This window comes from Hemicordylus capensis, chromosome 4 (assembly GCF_027244095.1).
Source record: "Hemicordylus capensis ecotype Gifberg chromosome 4, rHemCap1.1.pri, whole genome shotgun sequence".
NCBI classification, from domain to species: domain Eukaryota; kingdom Metazoa; phylum Chordata; class Lepidosauria; order Squamata; family Cordylidae; genus Hemicordylus; species Hemicordylus capensis.
The window spans coordinates 55,466,512-55,487,733 of NC_069660.1; the positions used below are offsets into that span (position 1 = coordinate 55,466,512).

Consider the following 21,222-nt stretch of genomic DNA (forward strand, 5'->3'; position numbering starts at 1 on the left):
TCCAAATTCTGCTCTTGTGCTGCCATGGGCAAGGGATCACTGGATTATGCATTCCAGCACAAGTGGAACACTGGTCTCCTCTACCTTCACCTGCCCCATCCATTAATTGGATGGGTATTTGCGCAGATATTGAGAGACTAGAGCAACCTGCATCCTGTTAACACCTTGGTGGCCACGATAACGCTGGTTTGCACCACTACTTAGACTTGCACAGGGAAATTACCACAGATTCCCCCTAGTGCCCAATCTACTTGAGAGAGAGGGAGGACAGGTCCTCCATCCAAATGTAGAGATACTGCAGATGACAGCATGGAGAATAGGGTTCTAGAGCGCATATTGCTCAATAGTAAGCGCCTCACGGCGAGGCATAATTATTTCAACAAATGGAAATGCTTCAAGGTCTATGCACAGGAACACAATTTCCATCCTTTCCATGTCACTGTCAGGCTACTATACTTAACATTGTTAAAGCTAAAAGGTTTGGTGAACGTTTCTCTAAATGTACATTTAGCAGCCATCTTGGCCAAACACTCCGGCTGAGATGGCTCAACCGTTTTCTTGCATCCAGATAACAAAAGATTCCCAAAAGGCTTGAATAATCTATATCCGCCGATAAAATGAACAGTGGAGTTTGTCCTTGGTACTATCAGCCCTTACCAAAAAGCCATTTGAACCATTACACACAGCGATAATGCTTATTCTAACACTCAAGGTGGTTTTCTTAGTAGCAATCACCACGGCAAAATGTGTGAGTGAATTAACAGCCTTATGTGTGCATACGCAGTACACACAATTCTATCCTCCTAAGGTAGCCATGAGGCTAGACCCTAGTTTCTGACCAAAGGTTATCACGGATTTTCACATCAATCAGGAAATCATCTTACCTACTTCTTCCAGAAACAGCAAATGCCTTTGGAAAGAGCACTACACTCCCTGGATGTGCTCAGTTCAAGACTCTGCCAGCTTTCACAAATGTCAGGTACACTCGTGTAACACCATCATTGATGGAAGTGAAGGATTTGCTGGAGAAAGGAGCAATTGTTCCTGTGCGGTGAACATGTTGAGAGGGCTTCTATTCCCATTATTTTCAGATCCCCAAATGGGATGGGGGCATTTGTGGACTTGTAGCACCTCAAAAAATGTGTCTATGTGGGAAAGTTCCATGTGATAACGTTGAGGGACATACTTCTACTACTATTCCAAGAACAGCGGCTTGCAACGTTGGATCTCAAGGATGCTTATTTACACATAGGCATCTGGGAAGATCACTGAAAGTATCTGTAGTTTACCGTGGATGACGCAGTGTACCAGTACAAGGTGCTGCTATTCGGGTTATCAGTGGTGCCACAAGTCTTCACAAAATTTATTAGTTTAATAAAAGCACATCTGAGAACAAAGGGGATCACAGTCTTCCCATTCATGGACGATTGGCTCCTGATGGGTCGAGAAGCAGAAGAGTTACCTTATCAGACATCTCAGATCTCCACCACGGCCTAGGGATCCAAGTCAGTTGGAAGAAGTCACACCTAGAACCTGTAAAGACCTTGAATTTACATTGGAGCAGTACTGAGCACAGAAGCAAAAAGAGCATACTTAGCTCTAGTAAGTTTCTACCTAATCAAAGAGTTGGTCCAGCAGTTTGAGGTTCATCTAATTCAAAGAGCAAGCAGCATTCAAAGACTTCTGGGATTGATGCAACAGTATGTTACGCGTGTCTAAAAATGTGCAAGTTGGAACTGTGGTTCCTGTCTGCCTTCCAAAACATGGACAGTCAGGTCATGTATTTCACCATCCCAATTCCTCTTCTGAACTGGTGGACAAAGCGGGCCAATCTTCAGGGAGGTGTCCCTATTCAGACAGCAACCCCATTGCTATGGATGTCATATATGACATCCATAGGTGTCATATGCACCCCTGACTGGATGGGGAGCTCTTTGTGGGAAACATTAAGTACAAGGGCTATGGTCTCATCATTGGAGGCGGCTACACATAAGTTACTTAGGATGGCTGGCTGTATTCCTTGCGCTAAAAACTTTTCTCCGGGGCTGTGTGGTCCAACTACAGTTAAACACAATAGTCATCACCTATATAAACAGGCAAGGGCGGACTGTCTCTGGGTCTCTGTGTACCCTCAGCCTGCAACTATGGAATTGTTGGATTTGCAACCATATTCACCCAGTTATATGTATAGATTTATATGTATAAAGGGCACCAATTTCTTGCAGATGACCTGAGCAGGTATTTGTGTATCAACACCACCATGAGTGGGAAATCAAAGCGAAGTACCTACTTCCTCTTTTCAGTGCCTGGGGCACTCCTTTTGATAGACCTTTTTGCTATCTCAAAATGTGAAATGCAAAAATTTTGCACGAGAGAAGGTCATGAACTAAACTCATTATGGGATGAGTTCCAGTTGAACTGAGAGTCTGCCCTTCTATACATGTTTCCAGCTCAGCCTCTAGTAGGAAGGGTAGTAGCAAGATTGTTTCTCAGTCATGTGTCTTGCATTCTACTAACCCTGTTTTGGCCTTGCCAGTCTTTGTTTCCATTAGTACTCAAACTATCGAACCACAGGTACTGCAGACTACCCCAGGTACTGCAGCACCCAGACCTTCTGTCTCAGGACAGAGGACAAGTGTTTCACCCAGATCTGAGTATGCTGAGACTAACAACTTGGCAGATAAGCTTTTAGGTGACATCTTGCTAAACCAACAAAACCCATCCATGAAAATGAATTACTCCTGCAAATGGAAATGATTTAGTGCATACACTAATTTGCCTGCTTTGTGCTGGAACAGGCCTCCATCAGGGAAGTAATTCTGTACATGACTTCATTGAAATCTGAAGGGTTAGCAAATGTATCCATCAAGGTTTATGTGGCAGCTCTAGGCCATCATCCAGGATGGGATGGCAAATCAGTATTCTTGCATCCAGATAGCAAGTGGATCCTAAAAGGCGTAACTAATTCATACCTATGTGTTGGAGAACAGTTGGCCCAGTGGAGCTTATCCTTAGTCCTATCCTCTCTCACTGAGGGCCCATTTGAGCCCATGTCTTCAGTCCTGCTTACACTGGTTACTCTTAAAACTGTATTCCTGATAGCGGTTACCACTCAGGGCCCTCAGGGCAAGTTTGCTGACAACTTTACATGTGGACATGCCCTTCAGCAGATTTTACCCTGTTTGTTTGTTTGTTTGTTTGTTTATTTATTTATTGCATTTTTATACCGCCCTAACCCAATGTCTCAGGGTGGTTCACAACAAATAACAGTAAAACATTAATTAAAAACAAAAACAGAAAATTTAAAAGCAAAAAATTTAAAACAGTTGAAAATTTTAAAACAATATTCTAAAAACACCACCAAAACAAAACAATGTTTTGTTATGTGCTGATGTGCATGGATGCTTTTCTCCCAAACGTTGTTTCAGTCCAAGATATTGTGCTTCCAATCTTCTTTATTGACCCGCATGTCTTCTTGAAAGAGAACACGAGATGTGTGGAGGTCCCTGTTGTAGTATCTCAGCTGTACTAAGTCTTTTCAAGTAAACTAAGCTGCTATTTGTCTCCAAGAAGGGGAAATCTAAGGGACTGTGCATGTCTAGACAATGCCTCTCACATTGGCTTGTTGAACTGATCCTGATGGCCTGTAAACAACAATAAGTAGAACTTCCAAGGACAATCAGGGCACACTCTACCCGTGCCTATGCGGTTTCTGCTGCTCATTGAATTTTGACATTAAATTTTGTGATATCTGCAAGGCAGCTACTTGGTCATCAGAGTTGCCATTTATTAAGCACTATGCCATTGATCTTTGCTCTGTAGCAAAAGCTATGTTGGGAAGAGTGTTTTTAAAATGGTGTTACTAGAACTACTTCACTCTCCACCTAGGACAGCTAGCTAAACACCCATACTCATGGATGGTCAACAGATCACAATCCAGATAATAAGGTTGCCAACCTGTAACTGATTATCTGTGAGTGATCTGTTGACATCCATAAGATCCTCCCATTCCTCCCCACTGCAGTAGTTTGAACATGTAAAAATATATATTAATTTAAGTGTGCAGAAAGACAATATGAAACTCACCGTTGACACTGGGGATGATCGTCTCCTTTGGCAGTTGCCCAAGAACTGGCAAAATGGTGCCCTAGTTGCCTTACATAAGACATGCTGAGTACGTGAGGTGGAATGCGGGCACCACAAGGAGCTATAGCATTCCACCTGCAAGAACCTGCGCAGGTGCAGAACCCATACTCATGGATGACAACGGATCACTCCTAGATAATCAGTTACAGGTAAGCAACCTGTTTTTCTCTCCATATGCATTGCCAGAAATGCCCATTGCTAGAAATGTGCAATTCTTTCCAACTGTTCTTGTCATATGTGGAAAGTGGCTGTTATTCCCTTGGTGGTTTTCAGTGTGTGTTGCCCCTAGTCTACAGAAGAGAAGGAGTTTGCTGAAAGGCCATGGGGAAGTGTGAGTGTGTGGAGCCTAAGTTGTAAGCAAGCACAACATGCAAGACATCATCTTAATTACAGAACCTATAGAAGAGCAAGTCTTGATGAAGGAGAACTAGCATGGCTTCTTTAAAGGATGCCAATCTTTTTAGTTCTTTGAGAGCCAGCAGTGTATATACTTAGACTTCTGCTTTGGTTTTCACCATTCTGAATAAGTTAACGTCATCTATAAACTTGTCCATCTCACTACTCATCCCTGACTCAAGATGCAGTCTAAACAGACTGCAAAGAGTTCCAAAATAATGTCTTCAAACTGGGTGGAATAGATATTAAAATAGCAAATGAGGTTCAGTATAAGCAAGTGTGAAATGATGCAAGTGTGAAATCACCAAAAAAACCAACAACAACAACAAAAAACAACCTAAACGAACATGCACTTGTGGTCTAAACTGACAGGAAAGGGCTCATGTAGGGGCTGTGGTAGCTAGTTCAATGAAAACATCTATTCAGGGTATGCCAGCACTGAAAAGAAGCATATTAGGGGAGATTGGGGAAAGTATTGAAGTGCCTTTATATACACCAATGCTGCACCCACACTTTGAATATTGGATACAGTTATTGTTGCCTCATTTCAAGAACAGTTGCTGGAACAAAATTATCAGGAGTCTGAAGAACCTTCCCTACGAAGGAAGATTAAAGAGCTCAGGACTTTAGAAAAAAGGTTACTATGGGGGAACACGATAGTGATTTTAAAAGTGAAAAGACATTTTTCCTTTTGAGCAGATTTTCATCTAATTTTTCTGAAGTTTGGTCCGCTTGTACATCTCACCTAAGAGATTCTAGATACCAAACTCTATATTGATAAGGACAAATTTTATTAAATGTATGTAATGGAAAGGATTGTACTTTATAATGTTGGAAAGCTAAAAATCCACTCTGTTTTTATAGAACCATTTCTGCAGCTCTGTAATAAGAAAACTTGGTTATGATGCCTCACAATATTCCTGGTTTTCTACTCTTCTGGTGAAAACTAGAGTACCTGTATTATAGATTTTTTAAAAAAATTATCACAATTCTAGCTTTCTGTTTTGACTTACTGTTAAGACTTATGCTTAACTGTCTGTGTTTCAGCTGTGGTTCATCAGGCAGAACTGTTGAGAAGAACAATATTAGTTTCAAGACTGACCATATAAAGGTTAAGCAGGAACCAGGTACAGAAGAAGAGGTTTGCAGTTTCTCAGGACCAGTGAAGCAAGAAAAAACAGAAGATGGCAGGAGGAGTGCCTGCATGGTAAAGCCGTACTTCTGGTCTTGTACATTCTAACCCAGAATTGCTATGCAAAGAAAACAGAGCATTCATATTTTTCTGAGGTGGTGAAATACACCAACACCCATTTTCATATGCAGAAATGTCCACACAGGACTAGTTTCAATTGTGATGTTGGAGAGAACTCTTCAAGATTAGCATTTTCTCTGACACATTAATTATGGAATTGTTTCATATGGGAGCTGTTTTTTTGACAAATGCCTCCTTGTATGAAAGGCAAAGACGATCCCTATCCAATAGTGACTGAAGATTGCATCCAGCTTCCTATACAGCTCACAACGAATCCCAAGGGGTTTTCTCCCCCTGCCTTATGCACCACAGCTGCTTTCTCTCCGATGCAAGTGGATAACTGGTGTAGGGCCTTTTAACTCCCCCACCTGTCCAGCATGAATAGCAATAAAGGCTTGGGCAGAATTCTCCCATTAAGCACTTTGGCTGATTGATTCCTATGCACAGTTTAAAGATGCAAGTAAATAACAGTGGGCTGCTGAGATACCCAAGAGAGGATTTTGTCAAACTCTCTTGCTGTGCATGCTGGGGAAGAGGGTACGGTAAGGAAATATTTTCTGTGCTCCAACTTGCATAGGTGTTGGGGAAGAGCCACAGCTGCTGGTTCCCCATCCCGTTGCTGAGTTCAGATATAGCCACTGTTCAAAATATTTTAACCCTATTAAAAATTAACTTCCGTTCCAACCAGGGCGAAACAGCTATAAATAATAATACACTGAAGACTGACTGAAAAGCATGTCACATCCCACCTACTCCCATTTTGTTGAATTCAGTGATGTCAGAGAAAGAGTTGTAAGCATTTCAAATACTGATACTAGTGAAGGGTGTCTCCACTGAATTTTGGAAGAAATCCAAGGAGGGATGGGGAGCATCGAGGCAAGCTAGCAGTATCATAGTAAAACAAGCAGGCAGTGGGCTGAAAAGCAGAATTCTGAGGGAAAGATGGCTGGAAGAGGCAGGGAATGAGGAACAGAGGGGGAGTCTCTCCTCCCCTAGGAGGGAATCACTCTTAGATTTTCATCTGGTGTCTTTATTTTAGCTTAGCAGTCCTGAGAGCAGCTTGACGCCGCCTCTTTCTACGAATTTGCATCTGGAAAGTGAACTAGAAGCACTGGGAAGTATTGAAAACCATGTTAAAACTGAACCAGCAGACTTAAGTGAAAGCTGTAAACAGTCTGGACACAATCTTGTAAATGGCAAATCCCCAGTGCGTAGCCTTATGCACCGGTCAGCTAGGACTGGAGGAGAAGGCAACAACAAAGATGATGATCCAAATGAAGACTGGTGTGCTGTGTGCCAAAATGGAGGAGATCTCTTATGTTGTGAAAAGTGCCCAAAAGTTTTCCACCTCACATGTCACGTACCTACTCTCCTCAGCTTTCCAAGGTATAAAAATATAGCCATGTTTCTCACAATAAGGGCCGGGGGTGGTGGTGTTGACAATGAGTAGCTGTATCTGCTCATGGACTACTATGGTTGAACCAGTTTTGTAAAATTATAGTTTGTTCTTTTGAATGGCCAGCAGCTTCAGCTTCTATGAAAAACTTAATAGGATGTGGTGTCATATTAAGTAATTCATGGGAAAAAGCCCAAACATATTATATCTAATGGCAGCTTGAGGCTTCATGCTCAAGATGCATCAGAGAGCCTCTTCAGAAAGATGCAGCTGTCTGTAAACTGCATACCAGTAGGCAGGCATATTAGGAAAACTTAAGAGCAAGTTTTCTAGCACTTCTAGTTGTGCAGAACTATCTGAATCGGGTATAAACCGAAGTATCCATCAGGTTGCTTCAGGAAGAACAGGTTCCTGTATCATACATGCCCCCATGGGTCTCAATCATTTCGCCACCTCTATAGCTTTTAACTCCCTTTGTGGTGCTTAGTGTTCCTTCCTCGTTCCTTCATAGTTTTGTTAGGGGTGGGATGGGGAATCTAAATTCTGTCTGAAAAGCTACAGTCAAAAAACATTTAAGGGCATAGTGCATGTTTCTGGTCTGTCTTGTTTCCTTTTTAGTGGAGAGTGGATATGTACATTTTGCCGCGATCTTAGCAAACCTGAAGTAGAATATGATTGTGACAACTTGCAGCATAGTAAGAAGGGGAAAACTGCACAAGGTTTGAGTCCCGTGGACCAAAGGGTATGTTTCCTAGAATACACGTACCTTGTGTTTCACAATGTGCTCTTGGCTGTACTTTCCTTGACTTAAACTAAACTTTTCAGTTGATAAATATATACTAAATACTGTATTCTGGATTGTTAAATTGTAAGTTCATTAAGACTATCAGGAGCGGGGTCTGTCTTTGGGTGCCACCAGTTCATCTGGTGGTGATCTAGGTTCGGGCCTTCTTGTGGAATGCACTCCCTGTGGATTATCTTGGAGACTTTCAGGAGTGCCTTAAAGACCCATCTTTTTATCCTGGCTTTTAATGCTATTTAGTTTTAATTTTAATCAGGTTTAATTGTTTTATTTTGTTCTAAGACAACTGAAATTGGATACTCATAGTTGAAAATAACAAGTGGCATTTTCCCGGAGAAGATGTAGGAGTTCTCCCTTGAAACCAGCCTTGTACTTGGAAAAAGCCAAAATGCTTATGGGTTGCCTTTTTTTGATAAATTGGAGAATGCTGTGTTGATGACTCTTGTAAACAGAGTACTAATTTTTGGTAGAAAGGCAGCACATAAAATTTTTAAATAAATACAGTATTTACAAGTAAAAGATGAATTTGCTAACTTTTGGCCATGGCTTATCTCTAAAGTATGTTTAGGAAAATCGCAGCAAAAGAATATGGTGACTGACATTATGGGCAGGCCCCCCCCCCCCAAATGATGTTAGGGATCCACTGGGGCTGCTGCGCAACTTGGAAGGAAGCCCCAATGATGTAGCACAATGGGGCAGCTACGGAATGACTCAAAACTGAATCTAGGCAGTCACACAATGCTCCTTCCATTCTTTCCAAGCTTTTTTAGCTTGAAAGTTGTTTGGATCTAGAAATGAAAAACATTTCTGAAACAGTGAAGAGTCACAATGAGTAGAGAGAGAAATTACTTTCAAAACTAGAACTTCAAATCATCCTTTTTCATCAATATGAAATTAGTTCAGGATGAGCAAAGTACTTCAGGCAGTGCATAATTGACTTATGGATTTTGTTGTCAGTGGGTAGCATCCAGACTGCAAGTGAAACTCTTCTGGTCATGTACGGGGGGTTGTCGATTTTTACTTAAACCCCTCCCCCCTTTCCTCTGCAGCCTTTGTTTGTGACCATCAAAAATATGTCCTTGAGGGTGCACCCCACCCTGTGCATGAACAGAAGCATTGCTCTTGCATAGCTCTTAGTCTGGATGCTGCCCACTGGATATTGTAGTGGACATTTGTGTGTGTGGCTCTTTTTTTAAAGGTTAAATTAATGTACGAGAGGTCTATTCATGACTGTTTACTTGCTCTTAACCCTCCTGCTAGCTAGGGAAGGCACCTCTGTTGGGCAAGAAGGGGATAACTCTTCTCATGCTTGACTTGTGAAATGTCTGATTATCTGTTGAAGCATCTGCCTGGCCACCGACAGTGGCAAACATGCAGACTAATCCTGCCAAGGCTTTCTGTCATTTTGAGGGGCACCATTTCTCATGGTGTATCTACGGAAGCTGTATGTGACGCTTAAAACTACATCCCTGAGGGTCACCCAGCCCTCTGGGACAAAGTTTTGGGAGGTACAGGTAGCTACAGAGCGAAGCCCCCTTCTGACTGAGAATCCTGCTGCTTTGATGAAGAGTTAGTCTGAATGTGAGCCAGTGGACTAACTAGATGGACCTTTAGTCCTGCATAGAGCCTCATGTGTACAGAATGCTTCCTCTATAAGCAAGAATGTTCTGTATGAACAAGAGGGAATCCTTGTGCATATGCACAAAAGAGAAAAGGGAAGCTCATGTGCATATGCACGCACGCATGCGTGCGTGCACACACACACACACACGTGCGATGTGGGGAGGTCCAATCCAGACTCAAATTGTATATGAATAAGAAATTTGTTAACCGAGGGCCAAAAACTACATGTTACATTAAACACATACTTTGGTCCTGTGTATACTTTTATGAACTTAAATCGGAGCTGTGGGGGGTAGGGGAGATGGGAACCACAGTGTGCAGAGAGGGTTTAAGTTTTTAAAAAGTACTGTGCTGGGATTTAATGCATAGTTTGGGTCCAAGATATCCTGAACGACTTGGGTCCAAGATATCTTAGAGCGCGCCTTCTTTTACATGATCCCCACCGCATGTTAAGGTCATCTGGGGAGGTCCGTCTCCAGTAGTCACCGGTTCGTTTGGTGACGACTCAGAGGCGGGCCTTCTCTGTAGCTGCTCCTGGACTGTGGAATGCACTCCCAGTGGAAATTCGTAATCTTGATTATTTGCTGTCCTTCAAGAGAGCCCTTAAAACCTATCTGTTTGGCCTGGCCTTTCAGGGTTTTTAATCAGTTTTAATTGTTTTAATACCTGATTTTCAGGGTTTTAATTGTTTTGATAGTTTAATTGTTTTTTAAGTTGTTTTAAATTGGTATTTATATTTGTATCTCTGTTTTAATTGTTTTTAATGTTTTCTGTTTTAATTGTAAACCGCCCTGAGCCATTTCGGAAGGGCGGTATATAAATCAAATAAATAAATAATAATAAATAAATAAATGGTTTGGCCCTTAAATGCAGTCTCCCAGAATGAAGTTAAAGAAAGTCACTGGATTTTCTTTTTCCTCTGTCAGAAATGTGAGCGCCTCTTACTTTACCTGTATTGTCATGAGCTGAGCATTGAATTCCAGGAACCAGTCCCAGCCTCGGTAAGTGCTTTGATTCATGTTACTTTAGAGATAAAATGTATATTGCCTCTCTGGTTGGCCTGAATTTCAAGTGACCAGGATTTGCCCACCACAGTAGCTGTTCTGACTCTTGGGCAACCTACATGAATATTTTGCAGGCTGTATTTGTGAGTAGCTTATCTAGTCAGCTGTCCATATCCAAAACACTTTTTGAATAAATTGGAGAGAGTTTACAATAGTTAAAAATAGGAAGTATTGCCCTATTTGTTTGACCTTCAGAATTCTGAAGAAAGGTAGAAGGAATTTGGCTTTACAGCTGGCATAGATGAAATTTCACCATAATGAACATATCACCATTATGGTGAAATTTAACCATAAGGAGCTTTTTCATTTTGCTCTCTAGTGACCCCAGTGTTCTATTCTTCTCTACAGATACCAAACTACTATAAAATAATAAAGAAACCAATGGATTTATCTACGGTAAAGAAGAAGCTGCAAAAGAAACATTCCCAGCACTACCAGACACCTGAAGATTTTGTGGCAGATGTTCGGCTAATCTTCAAGAACTGTGAAAGGTTTAATGAAGTATGTTAACTTCCAACCTGCAGAATCACTTTGGTTAATATTAGTCTCATTCTGCATCTGTTCCACACAGATTGTAGTCACAATTGTTTACAAGTTTTGTGTAGTATAGATGCAAGGGCCTGTTTCTACAGTATGTAAGTTGTACACATGCATGATAGGGCACAGATCTGAGCCTTGGGCTGATATACTTTCCCTCGTTGTGCAAAGAGCCTTTAGTGTGAATTGGGCTCTGGGCCCATAAATGCCTGCTCACATGATCTGCCCACTCCTTTCATAGTGAAAAGATCCTATAAGTAGTGTTGTACCTCTATACAAACTGATGCATAGGCTCCAATTGATCTTAAGGTGCTGGGCATGCTTAGACTTTCCCACACCCCATGTGTATGTCAGTCTATACACAGTTAGCAATTACAAATCTATAATTATAGTTAAGTGCCTCTTGGTTCAGAAAGTTAAAATTCATGTTAATGCCATTTGATAGGCTCAGACTGTAGCTTCCTGTGTGTTCCAAACAAGTTCTTTGTTGGAATTAAGTGATATGTGAAAGTATTTCTACCTTATACAAAGTGCAAGCAGTTTTGAAGTGACAGAACATAGCAAATGGACCTCAAATCAGCTTTTAAAAAACTGACAAATTTGGATCTGTCATTGGCTGCTCCCCATGATAGGTAAATGAAACCTTCATGAGCAGAGGCAATATACTTCTGAATAGCAGATTCAGGGGACATACAAGAGCAGGACATAATCTGCTTATGGGTACATCTGGCTAGCCAGATGAAAACAAAATCCTGCACTAGATGGACCCTCAAATTGATCCAGCAGGGCTGCTCTTAACATCTCCCAGATAGCTTATAAACACAGACAATCCTGCAATGAAGTTGTGCCAGATTTTGTTCAGTGTTAAACTCTGAATGAGTTTCTAATTGCAAGGCTTGAAAGCACTTTTTATTACTCCATGTAAGTTCAGTCAGCAAGGTTCCCTTAAGATAAATTCAAGCATCTGTGATTGTGAATGTCGGGCAACTAGTTTACCAAAAAAGATAATATATGTTGGTGTGAAACACCTCTGAAGTACTCCATATGCTTTAAATGCTAACGGTCACACTTGCTTCCTACAAAAAAAGTGGCATGTGAATTCCAAATAAGGTACATAACTTAAAACAAAAGACTGAAAGAATAAGAGAAATGGACAGAGAAATATTTAATATTGACTTTTTGGAAGATTTCTTTACTCCAGAAGTCCAGGTCTTTAAAATGTGAAATAGTCTCCAAGTTGAGTCCTCATTTTGAGTCATGAAATCTTACTCATGAGCAGGGTGACTTACTCCCAATTAGTCCCATTGGATGCCCCCCGCCCCACAACTTTCCCAGACCACAGAATCTACAATAATTGTATATTTTGCTTCAGGGGAGTGCAGTGGTGGCCCCCCACCCCAATCATGGCACCTGAGCAACTACAAAACTCATGGAGAACATGAACATAGCTAAGAGAAATGAACATTTCAAACCCAACACCAATGAGAATACAAACTTCAGCATCTCAGTTCTCAGCATTTCAGCTGAAAGGACACACTGTGACTGACCTACCTATAAATGCAATTATCACAGGCCTGTAAGCTGTTCATGTGCATTCTGCATGCTAGTCTCCCACAATTGTTACATCATTTTTGGGTTTCCTGTCAGCTGTCCTTGGGCACACAGTTCTTGAGTACGTTCAGTACCAATGTCTTCTGTCCATCCAAACCAAACACAGGTGACAGTGGTTTCCTTTGTGAACGTGGTTGCATCTCTGAGGGTATGTCTGGCTTGTTTTTCATAGTGCCTACCAAGGTCAACTCCTTGTTTAAAAGAGATTCTGCCAACTCTACACTAGAAACTACTCCAATGGAGAGAGTCTGGAGTTGGGTGTGCAGCTGTTTGCATGTTTATGCACATTTACATAGCCAGGGGTGGGGATATACTCCATAATTCTGGATGAAAGTTCATTGTAGAAATATCATCTCTTGACAAACCTAACTGATGAGTGCTCCTGCACTGTTAGTGGACATAAAGGAAATTTGGAACATCTTAATAGTCCTCTTCACTTTTGTCTTGAGGTGATGTGACTGTTTATTTTGGGGTTTTTTGGAACAGTTGCATATTAATATCTGCATATTGAATTTCTTCTTCCAATTCCTCTTCCAATGTAAGAAGAGTAAAAGTTTAAAACCTAAATGGTACGAGTCATTGCACATGATAGGTTTTGTGAAAATGGTCAGGACTTGATCTTTTTAACGAAGCTTAACAGGTGAAGTGGAAGAGTTGCGTTTTTCACAGTGGATTGATTTCGAGGAACAGATAAAGCCTTCATTGTGAAAGGAGAACACTTCTGAGCTCATGGCTAGATGTGGCTATAGTAAAGTTGGAAATGAAGAAAGGCTGACTCTTTTCTTGTAGCAGGAAACCACTAATGACACGATCAGATCCTTTTTCTGTACACTTAAAATAACATGTTACATTGACACTATCAAAGTGGGAGAGACTGAACAGGTGACCAGTGGATCAGTTTAGCCCTATAGTGTACACACAGTAGCCCTGATGTAATAAATAACTGATGAGCATCTTTGACAACTCTCACTTCAGTGTTCTAAATAAATTTGCCCAGAGTCTAACAATATTGGGCTTCTGTGTTTGGGATCCACTTCGGCATCAATTACGTATCTTGCCTAACGTGTGCCTACTGCAAATTCAGTAATGTGGCCTCATGAAGAGAGTCACTCTACAACACTGAATTTTAGAAATAAATTGATATGGCTGACTTTAGTCATCCATTCCTGTGCAATCTCATAATTTTAGAAGGGATTATAATTTCCTTTTTTTTGACTCTGGTATCCTTTTTAGATGATGAAAGTTGTTCAAGTTTATGCAGAAACACAAGAGATTAATTTGAAGGTAAGCGTTTCAGACCACGCACACTTGCTGAAGGGATGTGCATTACCAATGGGTGAATATTACTATCTTTTTATTTGCAGGCTGATTCAGAAGTAGCACAGGCAGGGAAGGCAGTTGCATTATACTTTGAAGATAAACTTACAGAGATCTACCCAGACAGGACCTTCCAGCCTTTACCTGAATTTGAGCAAGAAGAGGATGATGCTGATATAACAGATGACTCCGATGAAGATTTTATACAGCCACGTAGAAAACGGCTAAAATCAGACGAGAGACCAGTGCATATAAAGTAACCTGATTAAAACGGACCTAAACTATTGTAAAAAGAAAAAAATACATATTTAAGTGTTCCTGGAATATTATCATGCCTCAGTGGCCATCTTGATGAAGCTGATAGTGTTCAGACAGTATTAGATTACAAAAGCATTTGTACAGAAACATCCTTGTCAAAAAGGGGAAAAAAGCTTTCAACTTCTGTTTTGGTGTTTTCTTTTTTAGTGCTTTTGATTTCCCTTTTCCTTTTTCTTTGACAATACTCCCTCATTTCTCAGTTACGGAAGTGTGGGATGAATGTTGATAAAGAGGGTTTTATGTGATGACATTTGTACAAACAGCGAACTCTTGTCACTACTTAACAATTTCTGCAAGACTGGACCAAGGCAGTCATGTTTTGCTTTCATATTGGGCTGCAGTCTAAACTGTACGAAAACTTCCTCAAGATCCTCTTCATGCAAGTGTGAATTGGATTGTTTTTAGTCATCGTCTCATCTAAATACCATTGCAAGTACCATATTCTTTGTTGGGTCATATAGCTAGGTTCTGCTTTCTTTACTGACCTTGTATAGAAATATTGTAACTTGATTATTAAACCATTTTGAATTGGAGAATGCAGGAGTGCAAATTCTTCATGTGTGCTGCATTAAATCTGGTTGTGATTAATGCTTTTCAGTAGGATTCATGGTGTTAAGTGGAAGCCCTATGCGCAGAACACTTAGTGAGTTTCCTCTTAGAATTCTATTTTTTCTCCCCTTAAGAGGCAGGATGTTGGCTGCAATACTGGTTTATAGTTTTTACTACTTTAAAAATTAGACTATGAAGGTAATAACTGGTGACTATCCAGTCTTCCCTAATAACCGTTTCTGATAGATCACTATCAGCAAACAATAACTTTGTCAACTACCAAATGTGTAATATTTTCTGTATTCACTCTGTCTTATTTGTAAATAGTGGTACTGTAAATCCTCTCAGACAGCAACATTTGCTGGGCTGTTTTTAACCTAATATGTATTCTTACTAATGTTCCTAATCAAGAACAGATTTGTAATATGTTGTCTATTTCTAAAACTACGTTCATAGTTTGAGGTTCTATATTGTTTTGTTAGAGCTACTCAGAGTTTTCTTCAGAAGCAGCTTAAATGAAAAGGGTGGGGGGTGGGGGGGAGAGAAATCTCATTGAGACTAAGTTATTTGTCCATCCTTAAAACAGAACACTTGCATGGACCAGTGTATTGGACAAGTGATTTGGGGGTAGATATTGAAATGGGCCTGCCCCTGCCCCTACTGAGACAATGTGCATGTAAGCAAGCTCTGCAATTCTGCCTCTGGCAGTGTTGAAGGCAGAAATATCCCTAAATCATTGTAATTTAGCTTTGAACAGGTAAAATTCCTCATATGCTTGGCATGGTCTGTACTGAACAGCATCACAGAATAAAGCCCTTGTACAGAATATTTTTATGTTGCGGACCACACTGAGGTGACCAAAATGTAAATTTTGCTGTGATACTGGATTTGGGGTGGCAAATTGCTAACTTTTTAACATTCACAATGAATTAATTCATCATGACCAATAATTCATAGCATATACAAATGTAATTGATCTATACAGTAGAGATGAATAGTTTTTATTGCACAATGTATTGACTCAGTTATGCTCTAGAAAAGTTTAATACCAATGTCTCTCTTCATTTTTCCTATGCAGACAAATACAAAGTGCAGACACTATGTAACTAATTCTATGATGTGAAAAGCAGTTAACAATGTGTTTGGCTCTGAGTCATATTCTTAGGTCATCTTTAACACTGCATTTAAAGCAGAAGAATCCACCAGAATTTTGGGATTTATACAGTGTCTTCAAAAGGTTTTTGTCTTGCTGAGGAAGTAATTCTCAACCATATGTATTTGAATATAGTGGTTAGTTGCCCTTTTTAATGGCCTAGTCAGTCATTACTTTCCCTGACAGAAAGTCAGTGCAGTTAGGAGTGGAAGAAAGTCTGAATATAATGCCTGCACGGCCATCTTCACTGCCATCTTTAGAAGGCAACATTCAAACTGGGCTGCATAATATTTTATATGTGGAATCTCCTGACCCCACAACTGCAACCACCAATCCAGGGATGGGATCACAGAGCTAGGCAGTCTTCCTCAGTACAGCCCAATCTGAATGTTACTTTTGGTTAGTTCAGTAAAAGGGAAGGCATCTGTGAACTGTTTCCCTTTGTGAATGTGTCGACTTTTACCGGCTCCTACGAAATCTGTTGTGCACTTATTGCCATGCTTAGGAAACGACTGAATTGGTACAAGAGAACAAAACAAAAATGCATAACTTCTTTTGGCAAGAGCTTAATATAATTGTACATCATATTTTCTAGTCTTTGTTAATTTGTAATGGGATAGGCAACATGGAACTGATTCCAGTTTCCTTGTTGCCTAGAAATTTTGTTTTCTATAATTTTAATGTTTTAGAAGCTGATCTTGCATATTGCCTGAAAGCTGCAATCTTGTCAACATTCATTTTAAATTATCCCCTCAGTCTCTCAGTTCTATTAGCCTAACTCCAGCTTTTAATGCTACATACAAAAGTAAGACTTTCTCTTCTGAGGAATTTTACTAAATCTTAAAATCTGCAGGATTCTGCTCTGCAAGCTACTATTGGCATTTGGCCACCATTTGATTTATGTGGCCTTGTAACTTTGCAGAGTTCAATACAAGATAAAATTGTAGTGTTCTCATATTGTAAGGATGCTTTTATTTTGTACAAAAGAATAAATAAATAGCCTTCTTGAAAATTATTTTTTGTTGCTCTTTCCATCTAGTACTTGAAAGGTAGCAGATAATTGAACAATTCTACACAATTAACAGATTCTGGCCCTGAAGGATATTTGAACTAGATTAACATGCTTCTTGGATATTCTTTAGAACTGATACATTTTTGTAAAGTTGAGGAGGGTAATTCAACCAAAGTAACTTTTCTGCCATCTTGTATGTGTTACTCAATGGCAGCTCAACACATTTTGTGTGTTGAATGTGCAGTCAAGAGCAGCCTCCATTTGGCAGTTCATGGAAGTTTGTGCAATAATTGTGCTATATTGGGATTGAGAACTCATCTTATGCCAGATATCAGGTTTGTAGCAGATAGTGGAGCTTCCCTTGCATGTGGTTATGGATTTACCTGTGCTGGATAATTACAATGTAACTTATGTATAATGTGGTCCCAAGATATTCTGTCACTTAATTTGACTCTTAAGCTTGATTTTAAATGTTCTTTGGGGGTGGGGATCAGATCTCTCTTCTTAGTTGTATATGTTCCGAAAGTTTAAGTTAATCCAAAGAAGAAAAAGGCAATTTGCTTTTAAACAGGAAGAACGTCAAGTGTACAGCGTGCTGACTGTGGACTTCTCAATTACCTCAGCAGGTCCCCTGCCATGTAATTACTAGTGATTAGTGTTAGTTTAATCAGCTAAGTATGTTCAGGTCTTACTTAACTGTGCCCTGAAATTAAGTGTCCTACCATATACTATTAAGGCTGAGTTACTATCCAAAAAAGGGTGTTTTCCCCCTAGCTTTTAAAGTAGAAATGCTGTTAAATGTAGATAGCCTTTTTTCTTGTGAAAAGATTTCCATTAACACTATTGGTGTGGCATTGACTGTCAACATACTCGGCACTGGATAGATAAATGGAATGTTTTATAAACATTTCTGCAAGCCACTGCAACCAACACATTTTTTAAATGATCACCCCAATTTGCCATTTTGTTGTATAACCTAGTTTATTAGCCAGTCCTATTTAAGTGTAGGTAATGGCAACAGTATGTTGAAGTTGAGTGTGTAATGTACTGGATGTAGGCTTCTTTTTCCTCCTCTTCCTTGGAAAAAGCAATAAAACTGCTTTGTCTGTTGCCTGTTAGCATGGCAGGAATCCTTTCCTTTGGATAGTGGTTTTATAGGAAAGTTTGTATGTGTATCACCCAAGTCTAGCTTTTAAAAAATAAAAATAAAGTGTGCAGTTATAGTGTGGCATTTTATTTTAAAAATTGGGGAAAGTTAACATATTTTTTTAAAAAGTAGGTGTTTGAGTAAATAATGGAGGTACTTTTTTAAAAACTTTATATGCCACAATTTACATAGACATATTTCAGACCAATGCATAAGACTTGTGATTTCAGATATGGCCGCCACTTTTCCTTCTCAAAGTTGAACATGCAGTGATTCCATCCATCATACTGTTTGTGTTTGCCTACTTGGTTCCTCTCTATTTTTTTTAAATGTTTGGATCAGTTTTGAAAAACGGCGATTGATTTGTTTCTTAATTTAGAAGCTGAGTTAACAACAAAATACAGTTTGCCCCTTTCTATTCAAGTGCTTTTTAAAGCTGAGGAGCTGCTGCTTTCATTTAACTTGAATTGTCTTTGTACAAAGAAATGCAAAGAATTTTATAGATCTCTCTCTTTTTTGTTGTTGTTTCGGCATTCCCCCTTAGTGTTAACATAAATTTCAAAATGGAAGGTAATGCATGTTTAAGGCTTGCAGACGTGGGCATTTTTTCAGTTCAAAATGCCATTAAAATGTATATAACAGGTCTATAAAGATTTGTGCAATTGAAAGCCTGTTTTAATTTTATATGTAAACATACAAATCAAAGGGTTCAATTCCAAGCATTCTTAATTTCTGGTAATTAAAACTGGTACTTTTTGCACATAGTTAACTTTACTGATTCTTCAAAAAAAAAGAGTGCTGTTTCTGTGGTATTGTATTCTCTGAATAATATTTAATTTTTTTAACAAGTTAACGTTTCTAATTGTTCAGTTCCTGTGTTTTTTGGCTGGTGTGTAATAAAGGCATTTTTTCCTTTACATTATTATTTAATACATTTAGCAGCCTGTAAATATTTCTTGTTAAATGCTCTGGAATGTGGTGTAGCAGTTGTACTAGAACAGTTTTAAAAAACATTGTTTGAAAACCACTTTGTTTTGGTTATTTCTATTAAATTAGAAAAGGAAGAATCTTTCAAATGGACTACTTTTTTTGTAAAATTAAAGACTTCCTGGAAAGATGAGTGACTGTTTTGAGGGTCACTCATTTGATGACTACTGGTATGGAAATGTAAAACTTAACTGAAGGGAGTACAGGTGGCCCTCGTCACCCACGGTTCCTGCAACCATGGCTTCTCGTATCCACGGATGGTTCATAAAGACCTGTTTCCTTTTATCCATGGTGCAAAAAAAGGCTGAAATTAGCATATTCACGTTTGCGGGGTTGCCGGAAACGACTTGCAGTGTCACTTCTGCCTGCCATTTTAGAGACTGGAGCCATTTTGAGGCTCTTCCTTAAACCTTTTTATTTATTTATTTTGCCAAATATTCAGCTGATTTGTGGGTTTATGGGAGCATTTCTGGAGCCCTGCAGCCCTGGAGAGCAAGGTACTGTGCAGCTCTACTCTTATTTCTCCTTCCTTCCCACTTTTTAGGCATTTTAAGTCTCCCCACCCCCTGAACCTAACCCCCCAATATCTGTAGAGTTGAGGTTTCGTTATTCATGGTTTCTGTACTCATGCCGGTTGGTGGGAACAGAACCCCTGCAAATAACAAATGTCACCTGTATCTTAAAATTGGTTTCTAGTTCAACATAGATTTGAGCTTAATGGACAGATTCTGAACCTTGTTCTGGAATCTCGTAATGGGAGCTGAGGAGCTCATATGCCCTTGGACAAGATGCCATTAAGCTTTAGATTCCTATAAGCCAGTGGTCTTCAGGGAACTCTTTCCACATAAACTCTACTTCCACAAAGCCACAGTATACCTTGCAAATGATTGTTGGTCATGTTAAAGATACACACCATAAACAAATTCATACATGGCACTGGCCAGGCCTGTTGAAGTTATCACCCCTCATTGAGAGAGAATACAGAATACATCCAACAATCCCCCCCCCAAAAAAAACCCCTGCATTCTTGCTCCAGGATACTCTGAGGAGCAGGTGAGAGGATGTGGGCAGGGAGGTGGAATGACTGTGGTCTATAAGAATAACATCTCCCTTACCAGGCTCCCTGTCGCAGTATCTGACCATACTGAGTGTGTGTACTTGAATTTGGAGACCAGGGATTTTATTTATTTATATCCTGCTCCTCTAGTACAATACCTCTTGGGGCAGCTCACAACTGTTAAACAGTAAAAGTAATATAAAATTTAACACAGCAAAACAATGTCAAACAAAACACAATGGAATACCCAATTAAAATTAAAAATCCACTAGGCTGTAATAAAACACATTAAAAAGTCTCTCTGAACAAGTAGGTTTTAAAATCTTTTAAAACCCGAAGGAATTAAGCATGGCAAAACTCCTGTGAGGACATTCCAGAATGGAGGGGCCACAACACAAAATGTCCTATAGCCAACCAAATCTCAGTCAATGGCAGGGCCGTGAGCAGCGTTGGAGATGATGAGCGAAGGGCCTTGACAGATTCATATGGGCAGGTGTGGTCTGACAAATATCCTGGCCCACTGTTCCCTCTAAGGTCTGCGTGTGCGCATGCACACCAACTTCCAGGCCCCCACACAGCAGTTTCTGGTGGGTACACAGTCTCCACTGCACCTGCCACTGACGCGCAACTCTCTGGCAACTTGTTTCCTTTCCTCCCCAGCTAGGAAGCCCTGCCCTGCCTTCCTCTTCTCCCCAGCTTGGTTGCCGTGCCACCACTGCTTCCTCCCTCCCTCCCTTCCCCCGCCATCCAGGCCGCCTCCCCCCCCCCCGGTTGGGCCTCCTCTTCCAGTTCTGGCTGTAGACAGAACAGCTGGAGGAGGGTGGGAGGAAGTGGTTGCAGCTCCACCCGCCAACA

The 21,222-nt window shown here is 40.2% G+C and overlaps 1 protein-coding gene across 4 annotated transcripts in view; it reads left to right on the forward strand.

Annotated features, from left to right (window-relative positions):
* Positions 1-19,390, forward strand: part of TRIM33 (tripartite motif containing 33) — a 96,841-nt gene extending 77,451 nt beyond the window's left edge. For 2 of the 4 annotated variants that reach the window (XM_053245919.1, XM_053245920.1), the window contains exons 14-20: positions 5,590-5,749; positions 6,834-7,180; positions 7,809-7,932; positions 10,542-10,616; positions 11,028-11,180; positions 14,061-14,111; positions 14,192-19,390. In XM_053245919.1, the coding sequence (XP_053101894.1) occupies positions 5,590-5,749; positions 6,834-7,180; positions 7,809-7,932; positions 10,542-10,616; positions 11,028-11,180; positions 14,061-14,111; positions 14,192-14,404 (1,123 nt within the window). In that variant the 3' untranslated portion in view covers positions 14,405-19,390. The remainder of the gene's footprint in view (positions 1-5,589; positions 5,750-6,833; positions 7,181-7,808; positions 7,933-10,541; positions 10,617-11,027; positions 11,181-14,060; positions 14,112-14,191) is intronic. The other 2 variants (XM_053245922.1, XM_053245921.1) reach the window with 1 other exon arrangement.
* The last annotated feature ends 1,832 nt before the right edge of the window (positions 19,391-21,222 follow it).